This window comes from Schistocerca americana, chromosome X, assembly GCF_021461395.2.
Source record: "Schistocerca americana isolate TAMUIC-IGC-003095 chromosome X, iqSchAmer2.1, whole genome shotgun sequence".
In the NCBI taxonomy this organism is placed as follows: Eukaryota; Metazoa; Arthropoda; class Insecta; order Orthoptera; family Acrididae; genus Schistocerca; species Schistocerca americana.
In genome coordinates this window covers 354,116,009-354,135,503 of record NC_060130.1, presented here as the reverse complement: position 1 = coordinate 354,135,503, position 19,495 = coordinate 354,116,009, and the positions used below count along the sequence as shown (strand labels likewise).

The 19,495-nt window shown below is 41.9% G+C and overlaps 1 protein-coding gene across 3 annotated transcripts in view; it reads right to left on the bottom strand.

Annotated features, from left to right (window-relative positions):
• Window positions 1-19,495, bottom strand: part of LOC124554729 — a 284,948-nt gene that overhangs the window by 239,698 nt on the left and 25,755 nt on the right. For all 3 annotated transcript variants that reach the window (XM_047128375.1, XM_047128377.1, XM_047128376.1), the window contains exon 2: window positions 4,583-4,892. In XM_047128375.1, coding sequence (XP_046984331.1) covers window positions 4,583-4,857 — 275 coding nt within the window. In that variant the 5' untranslated portion in view covers window positions 4,858-4,892. The remainder of the gene's footprint in view (window positions 1-4,582; window positions 4,893-19,495) is intronic.

The window sequence follows — 19,495 nt, the reverse complement described above, 5'->3', positions numbered from 1 at the left end:
AGATAAACAGTGTGAGATACACAAAGAACACATTTTCTTACAGGAAAATCAAATTCTACATAACAGTATTAACATGCCTGCATGTAATAATTGTATTTTCACATTTATTTATCATAAAGCACCATATAACAGAATGTCAGAAAATTAAACATGAAAAAAAAAAAAAAACAAGGGATGCCCAGTTTGAGACTGGGAAACAAATGAAATATATTTATAGCTCTTTGTGCATATTACTATTTTACTGTAGAAATACGGAGTTGTGGAATGGTTGAAACCACACTCGAGAATGCATACAAAACAAAAATGTATCAGCATTACCTGTAACAAGTGAGCTATGTTTCAGAATTATTGATATTTGTCAGTTTCAGTGAGATTAAGGAGCTATAACAGCTGCACATCATTTACTCCAATTGAAAATGCACTGCACAAGAGAAAGTGCACTACTGTGCCAAAATCAAGTGTTACAAAAGCAGCACTCTCCTTGAACTGTGTTGTTCCAGAATATCATATTTCAAACTTACGAAATTTAACACCAATGTGGACCCACCACCATATCTTAATTGAGAATATAGCATATTTGCCATTTGTTAGTCATACGAGTAAAGGTCTAACAAATGTTCCTGTTAACAAAGAGGAACAGAAAGTTTGAATATGACACCACCATTTGCTTATACTCACAAAATATACCATTTTCTGATACACACACACACACACACACACACACACACACACACACACACCTACCTTTCACCTCTAACAATGATGTGGAAATTAGCTAAGTTGGACCATGGTTCAGTGGCCACAATGAACTGTTCGTTTCTCTATGTTCACAACACATGAACATAGAACCTCATTCTCACACGCTATATTTCAGCAGAACCATGTCAGGCTCCATGTAGGGAGCAATGTGCGAGCCTTCTTCGTAGAAAGAAGATACCTCTAATTCCTGAATCTGTAATTTCGCCCTCGTCACCCATTGAATATATTTGTGATACAGCTGACAGGTAACTCACTTGTCACAATCCTCCGGCAATCACAGAAGGGAGAATTGCCAGGGATCCTATGATCCCATATCACAACATTTTGAGGCTCTGGCTGCACATGGTGGGGACTTTGTAATATGCTCACTTCTAATTGTCCGGATATGTATAGTTATGTAATCTTAATCATTTGTGTAGTGTCAGGTACCTAATTTGTGGTACAATATTAATTTCAGTAACATGTGACTTTCACGATGTTACACTGAAAGTGTTCCAGAATGTTCCAGAGTTCTCTACAGAAGTCAAAAGATTTGTATTCAAGGTACAGTTCAGCTTACAATTTCAATATGCCTTGTAGATTTGTTTATATTGTTTATGTGCACTGACAGTGGAGAATATAGCATCAATTTATTTGCCAAATTTTGCATGCATTTCCTATTTCTCAATATCTCACTAGTCAGTTCTGTAATGGCTACACCACAGCACCATGCATCAAGTAGCTGAAGTCAGCAGATATATAAAGGGATCTGCTTTCTCATTAATGATTTTGTTAACTATTGGTCACACAAGGATGTGGTTTTCATTTTTAGTGTGTTCATATGTGATTTTGCTATTTCACCTATGGTACCTGTTCGACTACAGATTCACATGCCTGTAACAGGACAGCTATATAAAAATCTCTAACCAAGTTTTACACTTAATGAACTTGACCTGAAACAGTTCTTCAAAGTGTTATCACACAGGGTGTATATGCGGGCAAGGAAACAAAATTCCCGGATTTTTCCTGGATCTCCCAGTTAAAAATACATTTTCTCCCGAGTGAAAATACACTTTTTCCATGTTAAGTTACGGTATACGTTCCGTCATAACAGTAAAAACTTATCAATCCTTTGAATGGATATGGTTTTATACTGCAGCGTAGAATTTCTTGGCACTTTAGAAAACAAAACTCAGGGGGAAAAAACATGTTTTGGAAATATCTTTGATGTGCAGCAACACGTACGCTGCATATTTTCGTATTATGAAAGTATAAATTAGAATTCCACTAACAGGAAAAGTTAATAGTTTCAATTAATACACATAGTGATGGTACATGAAAAGAAAAGCTTTCACATATAATATCTGTCTCTAAGATTAATCTACAAGAGAAGCTAAGCTTTCACATATAATGCTGATCTGTTTAGCACACATTACACTTTAATATACATCACACAAATAAGCCAGTAACATTTTTAATACCGCCAAAAATCTCTGATCTTCTGGGCCCGAAATTCTTTTAAATGGCTTGTCATCAAAGAGTTGATTTTTAAATAAGAGCAAACACTCTGTGATTTAAGAAATTCATCGTACATTCTCACACATCATTCATTTTGTGTAAATGGAAATTTACTTTGAAAATAACGCTTTACAAACCACAATTTGCAATATTTTCCTGTGACCTGTTAGATTCATCTCAGCAGCTGCCAAAGAGTGCCAGATAAGAGGCGTCACCGCGCTTGTGCAGCTCCGGTGACAAAGGAAGCCCATATGTTCGTACATGTAAAACATTAAAAGCTCTTACTTACATTATGTCATAAAAGAAACAAGACATCAGAGGATACTTCAAGAGCGTCAGAATTTCGTGAACCATACTAAAATGCATAGTTCGCCCAATGACGTAGGCCTCAACCTGATATTAAACTTTTGGGTGTGGTTTTCGGGACGTAAATTTTCTTAGTGTACCAGTACTGTATTATCTCACATTTGGTTTTTTATTATGGCATACTCCCATACGTGCTAAAAGATGAAAACGTGCACTTGAAATGCAATGAACAGTTGAAGCTAGCCAATAGTGTGGAATTAAACACTTCGTTTCAAATAAATTTACTGCCTCAGCAGGAAAGGTTAATAAAAGCCAATTTTCTTCAGCAAACCGACAAAAATAACTTTATTGTTCTGCAAGGCGATTAATGCTTGACTGTCAGAAAGGTGGAAATAAAAATAAAATAAAATCTGAAACTAGTAACATACTTTAGCCTTCCGTATTATGTGAATGTGTTTTAATTCACTCGATAGCTCTCAGCCACAGAAATCCATCTTCTTTTCATTTGACATGAGAGCAGTAAATGAAGAGGAAACAGAAAAAAAATCACTAAATGTAAACACGGGTCTCATCGAGAATCACATACTTTTGTGTGTGTGTGTGTGTGTGTGTGTGTGTGTGTGTGTGTGTGTGAGATTATAATATTTTTGAAAGGTGGCACAGAGTACCCCTATCCCTTGGTATTGTGAGGGTTAACAGACAGCATATTTTGAAACACCCCCCCCCCCCCCCCCCAACATACGCAATGTAGAATACATTCCTCACTGACAGTGTCTCCAAGACTAAAATGAAATTTACAAATAGCTCACAGAGAACACTAAGAAAAAATTACTGTAAGCAGACAGCTGTCCTTTTTTAACTTATCTGTCAGCAGTAAGACTGTAGCAAAATGGAAAACAAATGCCACTCTCTCAGTTTTTGCACATTTCAGCTGACCAGAATTTCCCTTTTTATTCCATGATGAACTGTTTTCTTTACTCATACTCATGTTTTAGCATATTGTGTTCATCTAGCAGAGTTTTTCCCACTTCAGAACCTCTCCCCACAGGTGTAGGCCACACACAGAATACTTGGAACGTCAGCGCTGCGAATAATTACAGACTGGACTAATTATCATCCTCTCACCACAATCTCTCCCCTGATGGCACAAGCAAGACTAATTCTGCCCTGATCTGCTGAGAGAGAGTAGCAACAAATGGATATGAACTTAATACAGAATGTGTGTGCCAGTTTCAAGTCACAGGGAAGGGAGAGCACAATAAGTCTGTATACATGCGGAAATGAATAATGGGTGAATACAATGACAAGACACAAACCACTTAATTATGCTGCTGTAAAGCAACTGTGGTCTGGTTGTACTCTTGAAAATTAACAATCAATTATAGTGGCACTGGTAAAAACTGCAAAGCAACAGATGCACTCTGCAGTATACATTTATTGCAGGGCATTTCCTTTTCACTATCAACTGTAATAGTAGTCTGAATGGACCTTTAGCTGTTGAGCGTGGTGATTGTAATGTCTGAAACATGTTGGGGCATATTTAATATGTCACTCTTGCAATGCTTATGTATTAAGCTGTTGATCTCATCTCATGGTAAAGGTCCCACTCAATGCATGGAGCTGTACATTCTCTGGCCCAATGAAACACCTTCAAAAGATTTGTTGTTAGAGGAAGTGGACACCCAAACTACAGAACTATTCAACAGCCCCATGAAAATGTTCCAAAAAAGATGTAGATTTTGCATCATAGTTCATGGTGGGCACAATCCTTACTTGTGTGAAGCAATGACATATTTTGCTTCCACATGGTACTGCTGCAACTGCAGCTTACATTTTTTTGTTGTCCTGTTTCCATCTATGGTGGAGAGTTCATGTAAAAACAGTACACATACTCTGCAGATGTTTTGACAGACCAAACACTACAGTGATCATATTTTTAATACACTATATGAATGTTGTTTATCAACTGCCAAGCAGTATACTTTTCAAAAATTATATAGAAATTTGATTTGATACATACCAAACATCGGTCCCGTGATCTTTCGCCTCTAACCTTTTAGAAGCTTTGAACACCTCCTTTAACTCCTTGAGGCGCTTCCTTTTAGCTAACTTTTTCTTCAGTTCTTCACTGAACCGTGCGCAGTCAGGTCCCCTCGTATCCTCATCCACCTCTGCATCTACGTCCCCAAAGTAATCCGCGTTCTCATCATCCACAGTGTTTGCCTCCTCTTTATCTTTGTCTTTATCTTTATCTTTGCCAGGTTTGCGTTTTTGTCTCCTTTTCCGTCGTGGCATTTTTTAAATGAATAACTTCAAATTCTCAAACAACACTGCAACAAAAGATATTTCAAGATAAATAATGGGAAACTTCATGTGTTCTAATGCTTACTGAACAACAGTAATTTACTGTTAAAAGTTACCAAGTAACGGAAGTTAACCACTGGGTACAAATCTATCATTTGAAAACACATTGCTACCCAAATTTGTATATTTGGCACAGAGAAAAGTTCCAGTGTTCCAATGATGATGTCATTAAAACTGGGCTATCAGCCATACCCTTTTCAAAGGAATCATCCCAGAATATATTTCAAATTTTTAACCAAGGAAACTAGAAACTAGAATTGGTGATTAAATACTCTGGAAACAAGCTTGAACCTTATCTGGAATAAGGAAAGTTCTCAAAAGTAAGCAAATATCCTGTAATGTGACAAATTGCCTGTTTGTTTCTCTCTTGCGTTTTTCGGTCGACATAATCACACTGTTGTGTTTACATCTAATCCATACTCTGCAAAACATTGTGAAGTGCATGGCAGAGAACACTTCTCACTGTACCAGTTATTAGGGCTTCTTCCCACTTCATTCACATTGACACAGCAGAAGAATGACTGTTTAAAAGTCATTGTGTGTGCTGTAATTAAGCTAAGCTTGTCCTTATTATCCCTATGGGAGCAATGCACAGGGGGTTTGTATATTCCTGGAGTCTTCTTATTCTACCAATAAACTGAAGTCTGCCATTTGCTTTACCTACAACTGAGCCTACGTGATTATTCCACTTCATATCCCTAAAACGTGTTACAGCCAGGTATTTACATAAGCTGACCTATTCCAGCTGTGACTTGTTGATACTGTAGTCAGAGGACACTAAATTTCTAAAGTGCATTATTTTACATTTTTGAACATTTAAAGCAAGTTGCCAATCTTCATACCACTATAAAATCTTATTAAGATCTGACTGAATATTTATGCAGCTATTTTCGGATAGTACTTGATTATAGATAACTGCATCATCTGCGAAAAGTCTGGGGTTACAATTAATGTTATCCGCAAAGTCATTAACATACAACCACGAACAGCAAGTCTCCCAACACACATCGCTGGGCACACAAAAAGTTGTTTCTACAACTGGCAATGACTCTCCATCCAAGATAACTTGCTGCACCCTCTGTACTAAAAAATTCTTAATCCCATCACAAATTTAACTTTATACACCTTATGACCATACTTACGATAAAAAGCATAAATGTGATACTGAGTCAAATGCTTTTCGGAAATCAAGAAATACTGCATTTACTCGACAGCCCTGAGTGACGGCTTTCAGGATGTCGTGTGAGAAAAATGCAAGATGGGTTTCACATGATCAATGTTATCGGAATCCATGCTGATTGGCATGGAGAAGAACAGTCAGTTCAAGATACCTCATTATGTTCGAGTTCAGAATATATTCTAACATTACACAAATAACTGTTGTCGAGGATATTGGACAGTTGTTTTATGAATCACTTCCGCTAATGTTCTTGTACACAAATTCAGTACAGAACCTGATAGGAATGCCACCAGGCCCCGGAGCTCTATTTCATGTTAGTGATATCAGATGTTTCTTAACAACCCTGACACTAATATCTTCTCTTGTAAGAGCCATAAGGCACCTTTTCTCTAGCGTTTCAGCAGATATTTATGATTTTGTTTTTGCAATGTGTAGCTGGAGTTGGCTCAAATATTGCTCATCAGGTCTTTCATGCAACGCACGATGTAGACAGAAGGCATCGGTTTGTTCCTCATTACAAACAAAATGATTTTTAAAGCAGAATGTTAAGCGCCCATTCGATAGAGCGGTCCCAATTTGCCGTATGCAATTTTCCTTTTACCAATACCTACTGAAAGGGACAGTAAAACACAAATAATAACTAGTACTCCAGCAGCGACAGCATCAATCTGACCTGCAATGACTGCTACCACCATGCAGCGGTGTGGCTCAGTCGCTGCTGGAGTACTGCATCTTATTTGCGTTTTATTGTCCCTGTTAATTCATATCGTGAAAACAAATATTGCACTAGACAAATGTGGGACCAATCAATTGAATGGGAATGTAAAATTACACTTTGAAAATAATTTTGTTTGTAAGAGGAAACAAACCAATGTGTTCCATCAACACTGGGTTGGTTGGTTGGTTTTGGGGAAGGAGACCAAACAGAGAGATCATCGGTCCCATTAGGTTAGGGAAGGATGGAGAAGAAAGTCGGCCATGCCCTTTCAAAGGAACCATCTCAGCATTTGCCTGAAGTAATTTAGGGAAATCACGGAAAACCTAAATCAGGATGGCCGGATGCAGGATTGAACCGTTGTCCTCCCAAATGCGAGTCCCGTGTGTCAACAGTGGGCATCGCATGGAAGATGTGATGGGCAATATTTGTTTGTGCTGTCAACACCTACACACTGCAAAAACGAATTTGCAAATATCTGCTGAAATACTAGAGAAAATGTGTCTGATTACTGTTAGAAGAGAGATCATGTATATCACTCATATTTCCAGTGGTGCAAGAGTTAAACTGCAGTAATCTCCTTTGATTTTCTTTATATTTTTGTTTCCTTCAGAATTTCTGCTTTTGCCTTGCTATCCTCAATTTCAGTTCTGGTCTCATTATGAGTGTCTGGACACTAAGTTTGGGATACTATAGTCTGTTACAAAAAATGTTCAAATGTGTGTGAATTCCTGAGGGAGCAAACCACTGATGTCATCAGTCCTTAGACTTAGACACTACTTAAACTAACTTAACCTAACTGACACAAAGAACACCACACACACCCATGCCCGAGGTAGAACTCGAACCTCAGGTGGAAGGGGCAGCACAGTCCACGAGTCCATGACATGGCGCCTCTAACCACGCGGCCACTCCATGCAGCTGGCTGTCACAGACTACGAAAGTTTCCTTGGGTATTGTGAGAGATTGTTCGATAATATTCTGCTATGTTAGTCACTGAAGGCTTCAGACATCACCCTTTTAACAGCCGAATGCATTTCATTCAATCTATCTACCTATACCCCTACACTTTGTGTTTCACTTATTATGCAGCAGTTTCTCCTTCTTTAAAGGTACCTTTACAGTGACTGTATACCACTCCTCTCGACAGCATAACGTTTTGAGTTCCTTATTGCGATATGACCCTACTGCTGCTTTATCTAGTTAGCTGAAAATATAAATCCTTCTATCTGTTTTAGCTGCTGTTTATACTTTGGTAATCACTGTTGCTAACTGCCTCACAGTCAATGATACCCATTTCTATGTGGACATTCTCTATCAGGTCAGGTCTATTAATTGCTATTAGATCCCATGTATTCCATTATCAGTGGGCTTCTACTAAACAATCTGTTCTAGGTAGTTCTCAGAGAATTTATTTAGTAGGACACCTCATCACACACACAACTTACAAAACAGTAATTTTCCCAAAATATCGAGGATGCTTTAATTCCGCTCCAATGATGACACTATGATTGGGAAACTTACTCACTAGTGAACTTAGGTTTTCTTGAAAGTTTTTGGTTACATCTTGAGGCAAGTCTGTTGGTCGATTCAATTCTATTTTTATGCCCGAGTCTTGCACAAACGATCTCACATACACCTTCAATTTCTATCTCAGCGGATTTGAGTTTCTTGTCTACTGTGACAAATACACCAATTCTATTTATTTTCCATTTGCCTAATCCTTTTAAAATACACTTCAGTTCTCCCCACATGTCTCACTGCAATCAATTTTGCATTTTAACCAACTTCCTGTACCCAATACAATGTTAACTCCACAGCTCTTTCGGAGCACTTCAAACTCGCGTATTGTTATGAATGCTTTGCTAAGATTTTAATGCTCTCACCTGTGGGGGATATCTCTGAATTTTATACTGAAACTTCCACCTCCCCTGCAGCTATCATTATCTGGACCGGACGGAGAGTCATATAATATAAAAAAAACCTTGCATGTACCCCACACACAGTAAGCTAACTGAGTGGCAGCCTCTGATCAGCAGTGCACACCTGACCAATTTAGGAGGACCCTACAGTTCTCAACCTTATGGCACAAGTTCAGAAAGTTGCAGTGCAACTTATCACAGAATCCACCTCTGTGGCTCAGATCATTAACGCACGCCTGTAGCACTCGACCCGGGGGTAAACTGATTCAAATACTGGTGGTTGAAAAAATTTTCACTGCCAGTATTTGGTAGGCAAGGGGAGGAGAGGTGGTGGAATGAAGTTCACAATCACCAGACTTTGCACCAATGTCCTGGTTTAAATACCAAACCTCTCCACAGTGCCTCATGAAGCGAGGGCAAGTCACACTGTTGACTATGATCTGTCTGTTGGATGGGGACATTAAACTCGGCACCCCCAGGTGCTATTCATAAGGAGCAGGCAATGTGCCGACACCGGGTTTCATGTTCTCCCTTCTTTCATCATCATCATCATCATCATCATCATAATCCAAAAAAAACACACACACACACACACACACACACACACACACACACACACACACACACACACTACATATGTGTAATATGACAACAATTGGTAATGCAGCATGCTGTAAATAAACAAAAACTTATCACAGAGCCTTTGAAGTCTCTTGACTACAAACTATGGTGCCACAGTCAGGTCTGGGGAAAATTCTGCAGATTGTGAGTTTCCTTAAAATTCTGTGTGCAAGACTGGTATCTTTAACCTTCTCCGCCAGTTGCTGGAATGATCCAAGTATGACCCTGGAGCCCAGATGAAAGGCATCACTTGTTCCAACACGCACGAGTCAGTATTTGACTGGACCCTGTTTCCCCAATGGCTGTCAGAACAGCCTCTTCAGTACATTGAATGAGGCCTCATGCATAAACACTGAGTGCAGCTGGTGTTCCTTCCCTCCCATCCCTTGCTGCCATTTCCCTAAGTGGTACCACCACATGCCATATGTTTCAACTGCTGATGATTAACAGATCCCCCTAACTTTTTGCATTTGTTTCCTCCTGACGCAGGACACAGTACGCTTCCCAACAGGTAAACTAAGTCTTGAGTCTCACTGGCTCAGTTTCAATTTCAGTGAAAGATAGCACATCAAACTTGTTGGTTAGATGGATTGATATAGCATCTCAAAGTTCTCCTTTGGGCCAGTCTCTCTTGTACAGCGTGCCAAGTGCTACCATTAACGAGCCACTCAATCGAATGGTCACCAAGCGATAGATCCTGTACTTCCTGTAGAGCAACAGGATATACAGAATAGGATAATAATTAAGATGTCTTTGGTATATCCGGTACACAACTCTTGGAGCTCTCCCAGCACATCTGTTTACAGCATCTTCCAATCATTTGAGTAACCATGGCAATTTCCAGCTGCTTATTAATGTCAATTGACTCCCCTGTGTTCAACAAAAGCATTCACAGTGGTGCTGCTTTGTGGATGATGCAACCTTTTACGGAACACTAAACAAGTAACTTTATTTAAATAAGCTTGGTAACACTCTTGTAATCTCTAGATCTGTTAAGCTACAAGTATTACCAATTCTCTTTGAGAACTGAAGAAATCAGTACGTCTATGAGAGTCTATCAGGACAAAAGAAAAAAAAAAGAGCCTAGGATAAAAGTTATTAATTCCTGAAACTTTTTTGAGGTTACAGTCACTAGAAAATAGCATTAATTTACAATAAATGCAGATAATATGAACTCCTTCTAAAAAGAAAATTAAATGCAACACAGTATGTTAGTTATAATAGTGTTATAGTAATTGAATCGCATAGGCACAGTTACTACAAAATAAGTTATGTACCACACTCTTAACTTGGTGAAATTCTGAAAACTGTACATTTATTCATGTCAATATACACTGGAATTTGGGCTGAACAATTCTGTAAATCACAACTGCCAATTTGCTAAAATAAGTTTCAAGCAACACTCATAACTTACGAAAATTCTCAAAAATATATAACTGCACACATCCAAAAATTTTCAAAAACATACTTATTTTTTCATGTAATTATACAATGTGTTGTAACACTGTATTGAGATCATGCGTAATCAAACAGTGTGCAATACAAGTGCTTCCACATCCGGCCTGTGCTGTGCTATGTGCACAACAGGCCAATATCAGCCCAGCACACCGGGCCCTGCACCTCATTTATAACAACTTGCTTTTTGTATGATCACCTACGAGACTGTATATTAATGTGTACTATAGTTCCACTTTGTACAGTGCTATGCTTCATTCAGTGTTATTGTGGATCTCTTCATATAAAAGCAGGATAAAACTTGGTTGGCATTACTTCTGACATTGCGTCTGTACAACGTTACAACATACTTGGTGAAAAGTGCAGTACTCTACTCTGTGTGTTTCATTTCTCTGGTTCAGTATACAGCCAACCTGTCAATGGAAGAAGCTCTCCAATCTCTTGCTGAACAACAGCGAGCTCTCACAGATCAGTTGCAGGCTCTCTCTGTAGCACTAAATAATTTGGCAGCCTTGCTGACGCACCAGGTTACACTGCCGTTGATGCAACCCCACCATTTCCTCTGTATGATTCTACGGAGGATTGGGACGCACATGAAAAATGCCTTTGGCAATGTTTTCAAACTTTTGGAGTTGCCAACCCCAATTTGTGCAAGCCTTTATTTTTGTCGTAGACTTCTCCTCATTTTTATCACCTTTCATGTTGCTAACTTATCTTCAGGAACCTGCCAGACCTTTTCTGATGAAATGTGTCATTTGCTCTCTAATTATCATTGCAAATGTACTCAACTTATTGCCACTCACATTGAGTTCTATCACTGTCAAAAGCGGCCATTACAGGCATGCAGAGTTCGGGCAGCGGAACTTCATGGGCTTAGCCATTGTTGCCAGTTTGTTACTGAGATCCACTATGACTCATGTTTATTTTGATGGTCCATGGTGCTATAATATGCCTGGTCCATTATAGGGAAGTTTGTGAACGTGCTTCACAGTGTGAAGGTCCCTCTCTCACAGATGTTCTGAAAATTGCACAGCCTTTGAAAGTATCTAGGGCAGCAGGAAATCAGATGGAAGCATAGTGTGAAACACTGGCCATTGCTTCCTCTCCTCCTCAGCCACCATCAGTTAGCTCACAGGTGAAGGTGACGTCATGGCCATGCAACTGCGGCCTCCATGACACATGGAGCGACACCATACTAAGCAGCAGCAGCAGCAGCAGCCACAACCACAGCCACGTGCTCCTCTTTCATCGTGGCCTTATTGTTTTCTTAAACATGAATGGACTCTGTGCCCAAAGCATTGGGTGACATGCAACCACTGTGGGGAAAAAAGGGGTGGGGGATATATTTTGTCTGTGTGCAACTCCCAACCTCCTTCACCAGATATGAACAGGGGTATGAACAGTGTTCCTCAAGTGATGGCAGTCCCAAACAAACTCTACAATGAAGTACATGTGATGGACAAGATGTTAAAAATGCAAGTGGACACAGGTGCAGAAGTGACTTTGTTAAATTCCAAAACCTATGTGGGTCTTGGATCACTGGTGTTGTGCTATATCTTGTCAGTTGGAAAGTTACAACAAATAATCAAGAGCCATATTGGGACAGCAGTGTACAAAGCAGTTGTTCGGCCTTTGACCTTTAGTAGGGGATGACACCGACACTGAAAACTTATCTGGGTTAGACACCTTCAAAATTTTTGGGTTCTCTATTTCTGACAAAGTGCATCTGATTTTGGCTCAAGTTGTGTACCAATAACTGGATTTGCTCTGCCAGGAATATTCTCTCTGTTTTCAGATAGTTTAGGGTGTGCTACCGAGTTCAAGGACCACATCACAATGAAACCGACAGTGTGCTCCTGTTTTATTCATGCCTGCCAAGTCCCAGTATCTTTACAGGATCAAATCAGATTAGAATTAGACTGACTTACGTCTTTGGGTGTTATAACTCCTGTCTCCTGTAGTGCACAACCTACTCCACTGGTAACCATAATAAAAAATAAATTAATTAATTAATTTTAAAAAACCTAGGTAACAATAGCCTTCAGATCTGTGGTCATTTTAAAGCGTCTGTAAATTTACAGCCTATTATTGATATCTATCCCTTATTTCATCCAGATGAACTCTTAAATGGCTTTCCAGGGGTGATTATTTCTCCAAAACAGACTAGTTAGAAGCCTATTTATAACTGCTTCTGGGGGATTCCACATGTGACCTAGTAGTGCTCACCTCCTTCAAGTTATATCAATACCAGCACCTGCCGTTCAGCGTGGCTTGCACCCCTGAAATTTTCCAATGATTATTGGAGCTACTCACGACCTCTGTGCCATGGTCCGTTAACTATGTGGATGATATTGTGATCTAAAGTTCCTCAAGAGATGATCATTTACAGGACCTTCGTGCCTTGAACATCGTGCCACAGGCTGCCGATTTGAATGTCGATGCCATTACAGCTTTGCCACATCCTACCAATGTAAAGAGCTGCAAACTTCTGGAACGATTGCGTACTACCATAAATTTATTCCTGGTGCAGGCACATTGGCCAAGCCACTTGATGCTCTCTTACGTAAAGATGTCTCTTTTCATGGGTCACCCACCTGTGACAGCACTTTTGCCCTAATGTAGTCAAAATTACACTCATCATATGTCTTGGTTATCTTCCAACCAGGCCAACATCTTGTTTTGACCATAGACGCCTACCAGTATCGTCTTTGGGCCATTCTCGCGCACAAATAAGCAGATGGTTCTGAACGCTTTATTGTGTACACTTCCAAAATTCTGAATCAGGCACAACAGTGCTACTCACATATACAAAAAGATACCCTAGCTATTGAGCACGCTCTCGAAAAATTTCATGTTTATTTATACAACTGTAAGTTTCATTTGATTACTGATCATAAACTTCTGGTTTCTCTTTTCTATTCTTCAGCATCTTTACTGGAAAAAGCAGCCCATCCTCTCCAATGCTAGGTTCTGTTTTTGTCATGCTATAACTATGAGATTCATTTCCGCCCCACAGCACAATACACTAAAGTGGATGCTCTTTCTTGAATGCAGATTGGCCTCCATCCAGCATTTGATCAGGATGAACCTTTTTTTAAAAAAAAGAAAGCCCAAAACATTGTGGATAGTATTCCCATTACCAGTTCTCTGATTTCAGTGGCTGTCACAGCCGATCCTGTATTATGTCATGTTGTTCAATTTGTCCACCACGACTGGCCAGATAAACCACTGGGCCGGGTGTCAGATCCTTTGCATAATTATTATGCTCTCCACCATCGACACTCTGTTCTTGATAAAGTATTATAGTTGACTACTGAAGAGTTGGAACCCAGGGTTGTGAGCCTGTCCACACTGTAGTGGAGCGCCGTGTGCCTTCTCCATCTGAACCATTGGGGTGTTTCACATACAAAATTGCTGGCCCACCAAAATGCATTTTGGCTAGGTATTGACAATGAGATCACCACATGTGTTGTGACAGGCTGCCCGCAGTATGCCACCAATGAAGTGGCACAACGGGTCTCCCTTTCCCCATTGCCCTCCGCCCTGCAGTAATGGGAATGTATTCATGCTGATTTTATGGGTCCGTTCCTTAACTCGTTTTGGCTTGTAGGAGTTGAGGCTTTCTTAAACTTTCCTTATGTAGTTCGCTGTCCATCCACGTCCATGGCAACTACACTCACGGCCCTCTCAAAGATCCTTTCCTTACAAGGACTGCCATACATGTGCTCATGACGAACAATGGTCCACAGTTTGTGTCAAGATTTTGAAGATTTTTGTAAAAAAGTGGCATCTGGCATGTTATGGACCTTCTCTTGCATCCTAGTCCAATGGAGTGGCACAGTGACTGGTCCCTGCATTCAAAACTCAGATGAAAATATATGTCACTCAATCTTCCCGCAAGTAAGCCCTTGATAGGTTTTTGAATTTATATAGTTTCACCCAGTGAAGCTGCTTCACGGCACTAGCCCCATACACTGCTTCATCTACTCCGGCCGACTCCTGGACACCCACCGGCACCTGCCTTGCAGCGATTACATCCGGGCTCCGCTGTCTGAGCCCACAGGATTGGCTGGCACCCTAAGTGGATACCAGCAGTCGTCCATGCTGCCAAGGTCGCCACCTCTGCATCATGTGTACCTCCAATGGCTTGGTGCAAAGACACTACAACCAGCTCCGCCCCTCTGTGACTGACTGCACATCAAAGTGCCCACAGCCACCTCCACCATCTGCGTGTCCCAGCACCTGCGGCGCAGTCTACGCTTCCTCCAGCTCTGGTGCCATCTTCGCTCTGGATGCCACCACTACCAGGCAGAGCAATCAGCACTGGGCTGCATCTATTTCCGCTGCCGCCATCTTCTATGCTGCCTCCATCGGTGAGTGCCTGCTGGGATGTGGACATGGATACACCATCATCATTACCAGTGCTTCCTTCGCGGCCACATGCAGGGGAGTGGTAGCCGCATCTGTCAACACCCGAGCCATTTCAGTCCGTATTCTCCTGTGACAACACAACACCTGCTCCAACAGTGGTCACCTACCCATGAAGACACGGACATCTCCTCAGAGAACACTGAGTATTATCACCATGTAGTGTAAGCCTGCATAATCAAACAGCATACTATAAAAGTGTGTGCATATCTGGACTAGAGAGGTCGGCTCGCAACCTGGACAAGGTGCGCCAGGTCCTCAGCCTCACTTACGTTTACTTGCTTATTGTATGCTCACCAATGAGACCGTATATTGATGTGTTCCATATTTAAGAGACTTTGTATTGTTCTATACTTCATCCAGTGTCACTGTGGGTCTCTTCGCGTGGAAGCAGAATAAAACTTGGTTGGTGTTACTTCTGATGTTGCATTTGTGCAACATTACAACACGATAAAATCAGGCAATGATTGTCTTTGAATGAGAGTTATGTTGCCAGAAGTTTCTAAAGCACAACTGATGTTTACAACTGACATCATAGTATGAATTTTTCTCAGTACTTGGAAATGTTTGAAAATACATAATATATCATGATACACCCTAGTTTTGATACAATCATTTTAAGATTATGTAAGAACATATTAGAATCTAGACTTTTGAATAGGCATACAAATCTGACCCACGCGATCTCACATTAAAAAAATAGAAAATTTGAAAGTCAGCTGATCTCGTTAATACATGCATGAATTGCACTAATTTTTTTACTAAGCTGATTTTGCAACATCATCTACAACTGTGAAGCTCTAATAAAGCACATTTTCCATTTCATGTGGCTGAAAATGCAACTGCAGGTGGTTTGTTGGTTGGATTAAAAGAGGGGGAAAGGGACCAAACTACGAGGTCATCAGCCCACTCTTCCAAATAAAACAATGTCACAAGTCTGAGAATAAAACAAATGAGACTGACAACACAAAATGGAATGAAAAGAAAAATCACAAGAACGATGAAGAGCAACAAACATGTAAATGGACATAAGGGAACAACAAAACCACAGAAATGCAAGAAATGGGACGAAGAGATTGAAACAACAAAGCAGATTACCATGGCTGGCTGACCATGAGAATAAAAAAAAGGAGAAACCAGCCACTCTCCAACACATTAAAACCTCCACCCTAAAAACACTAGGGTGGGGACAAAGAGGGACAAAGGACATGTGCTAAAACTTAGATCAAATGATAAAACCCACCCTCATGAATAAAACATAAAACTAAATCAGCCGATGAGGCGCTGTCAGATAAAATTAGCGGCAATGAATTCGGTAACCCAAGATTCCGTCGCTGGGCAGTTAAAGTGGGACAGTGCACCAGAATACGGGCCACTGTCAACCGGGCGCTGCACCAACACTCAGGCAGGTCTTCATGGCACAGGATGCAACCGTGGGTCACCCAAGCGTGGCCAATGTGGAGCCGGCAGAGGACAACTGATTCCCTACGAGAGGCCCGCATGGAAGTCTTCCACACATTCATAGTCTCCTTAATGACACGCAGTTTGTTGTGTGTACTGTTAGGCCATTCCGGTTCCCAAAACCGAAAAACCCTACAGCGCAAGTCAGAACACAGGTCAGGTTCAGAGATGCCCATCCCCACAAGCGGTTTCCGCATAGCCTGTTTGGTCAGCCCGTGAGCAAGTTGGTTGCCTGGGATGCCGACTTGTCCTGGGGTCCACACAAACACCACTGAATGACAGGACCGGTCCAGGGCATAGTTGGACTCTTGGATGGATGCTACCGATAGCTTGTAGGCTGCTCAAGGAGTCAGTACACAGAAGAAACGATTCCACGGAGCATGAACGGATATACTGAAGTGCACAAGAGATGGCCACCAGCTCTGCAGTGAATACACTGCAGCCATCAGGCAAGGAATGATGTTCAAAATGGCCTCTGTGGATGTAGGCGAAGCCAACATGACCATCAGCCATTGAGCTGTTGGTGTAAACCAATTCAGAGCCCCGGAACATGGCAAGAATTGAGAGGAAATGACAGCAGAGAGTGGCACGAGTAACTAAGTCCTTAGGGTCATGTTAAAGGTCCAGACAAATCTGCAGCCTAGGTGTACACCATGGAGGTGTATGTGGACCGGACCTCAATGGGAGGTGGTAAAGGGGACTCCAGCTCAGACAGAAGGGGTCGCAGGCGAACTGCAATCGTTAGCTCATACCTGGGCCGCCGTTGCGGTAGATGAACTGCCACAGGTGGAAAAAGGAGAAAGTAATTTGGATGCTCAGGAGAACTACGAATGTGTGCAAAGTAACTGGTGAGCAGTTGTGCACATTCGGACTGCAATGGAGGGACTCTGGCCTTCACCAGGATACTGGTCACCGGACTCGTTCTAAAAGCTCCCGTCGCTAGGCAAATGCCACAGTGGTGCACTGGGTTGAGTACACGCAACACTGAGGGTGCTGCCGAACCATAAACCAGACTCCCATGACTACGCTTTGTGGATGGCTGCCTGTAGGCACCGCTCAGCAACACCAGTACTGGTGGAGCAGTACGAAATGCAGAAGTCATCTGCATACAGAGAGGATGAGACAGACGGCCCTACAGCTGCTGCTAGACCATTAATGGCAACTAAAAATAGCAACACACTCAGTAAAGAGCCCTGTGGGACATCATTATCCTGGATATGGGGGGAGGCACGAATTTGGTAATGGAAAGTACAGAACGACAGTAAATTCTGGATAAAAATCGGGAGCGGGCCTCGGAGACCCCACCCATATAATGCGGCAAGGATATGATGTCGCCAGGTGGTGTCATAATGCTTTGTGTAGAGGGAGGAGGGGGGGGGGGGGGCAACAAGGTGTTTGCCTTTGGAAAAGGCTGTTAGAATGGCAGACTCGAGGTGCACAAGATTATCAGTGATAGAGCGCCGCTGGCGGAAGCCGCCCTGACATGGAGCCAGTAGACCACGTGACTCCAGGACCCAACCCAACCGCCGACACACCATACATTCCAGCAGCTTACAAACAACGTTGGTGAGGCTGATGGGCCAATAGCTATCCACATCAAGTGGGTTTCTACCGCGTTTGAGCACCAGAATGATGGTGCTCTCCCGCCATTGCGAGGCAAAGACGCCATCACACCAGATCCGGTTGAAGATTACGAGGAGATGTCTCTTATAGTCAGATGAGAAATGTTTCATCATCTGATTGCAGATCCACTCCAGCCCAGGAGCTGTGTCGGGGCAATCTGCAAGTGTGCTGAGGAGCTCCCACTCTGTAAATGGGGCATTATAGGGTTCACTGTGGTGTGTATTGAACGAGAAGACTTTCCTTTCCATCTGCCATTTGAGGGTGCGAAAGGCTGGGGGGGGAGGGGGTATTTCTCCGACGCAGAGGCTCAAGCATAGTGCTCAGCAATCGCGTTTGCGTCGTGGGAGAAGTCCTGACCTGCAAAGAGTGATAAATCAATGGCCGACTAACTACCTCGAGCCACACTGAAATGTGTGGCGGCCCCAGTATTTAAGAGGCAGAGTTCGAACTGAGACAGTGAAGTTTCGACATTTCTGCCTCGGCCAGTAAGCACAGTTCACCCCACAATAGAGTTATGGGTGTTAAAATCCCCCAAAAGTAGGAAAGGTTTAGGGAGTCAGTCAATAAGTGCAGCTAATACGTTCAGGGGTACTGCACCATCTGGATGAAGATACACACTGCAGACAGTTATTTCCTTCACCGTCCATATTCTGACAGCCACAGCTTCAAAAGGGGTTTGAAAGGACAAAGTTTCACTACAGACTGAGTTTAGGACATAAACGCAAACTCCACCTGACACTCAATTATAGTCGCTATAGCTCCTGTAATATCCCTTTTAGCTGCCGAGGGCAGGGGTCCGCAGGGCCGGGAACCAGGTTTCCTGGAGGACAATGCAGAAAGCAGGTGTAAAGCTTAACAACTGCCGTAGCTTAGCCAGGTGGTGGAAAAAACTGCCGCAAATCCACTGGAGGATGACATCATCGTGAGACTGGGAAGGCATGTAACATTCAATGAGGGAGTTTACACCTCAGGGTCACCTGCTGCCACCAACTTTTTGCCTGAGCAGTCTATTTCCATTGTGTCTGAGGGTCTGGCGAGATACAGGTCCTCAGCGGACACCAGAATCTCCACCCCATCCTCTCAGATGCAGAGTGTGTAGGTAGCAGTGGTGTGGAAGCCACCACAAGTTCCTTGTTCTTAGGGGGTCTTCTTTTTCGATTTCTC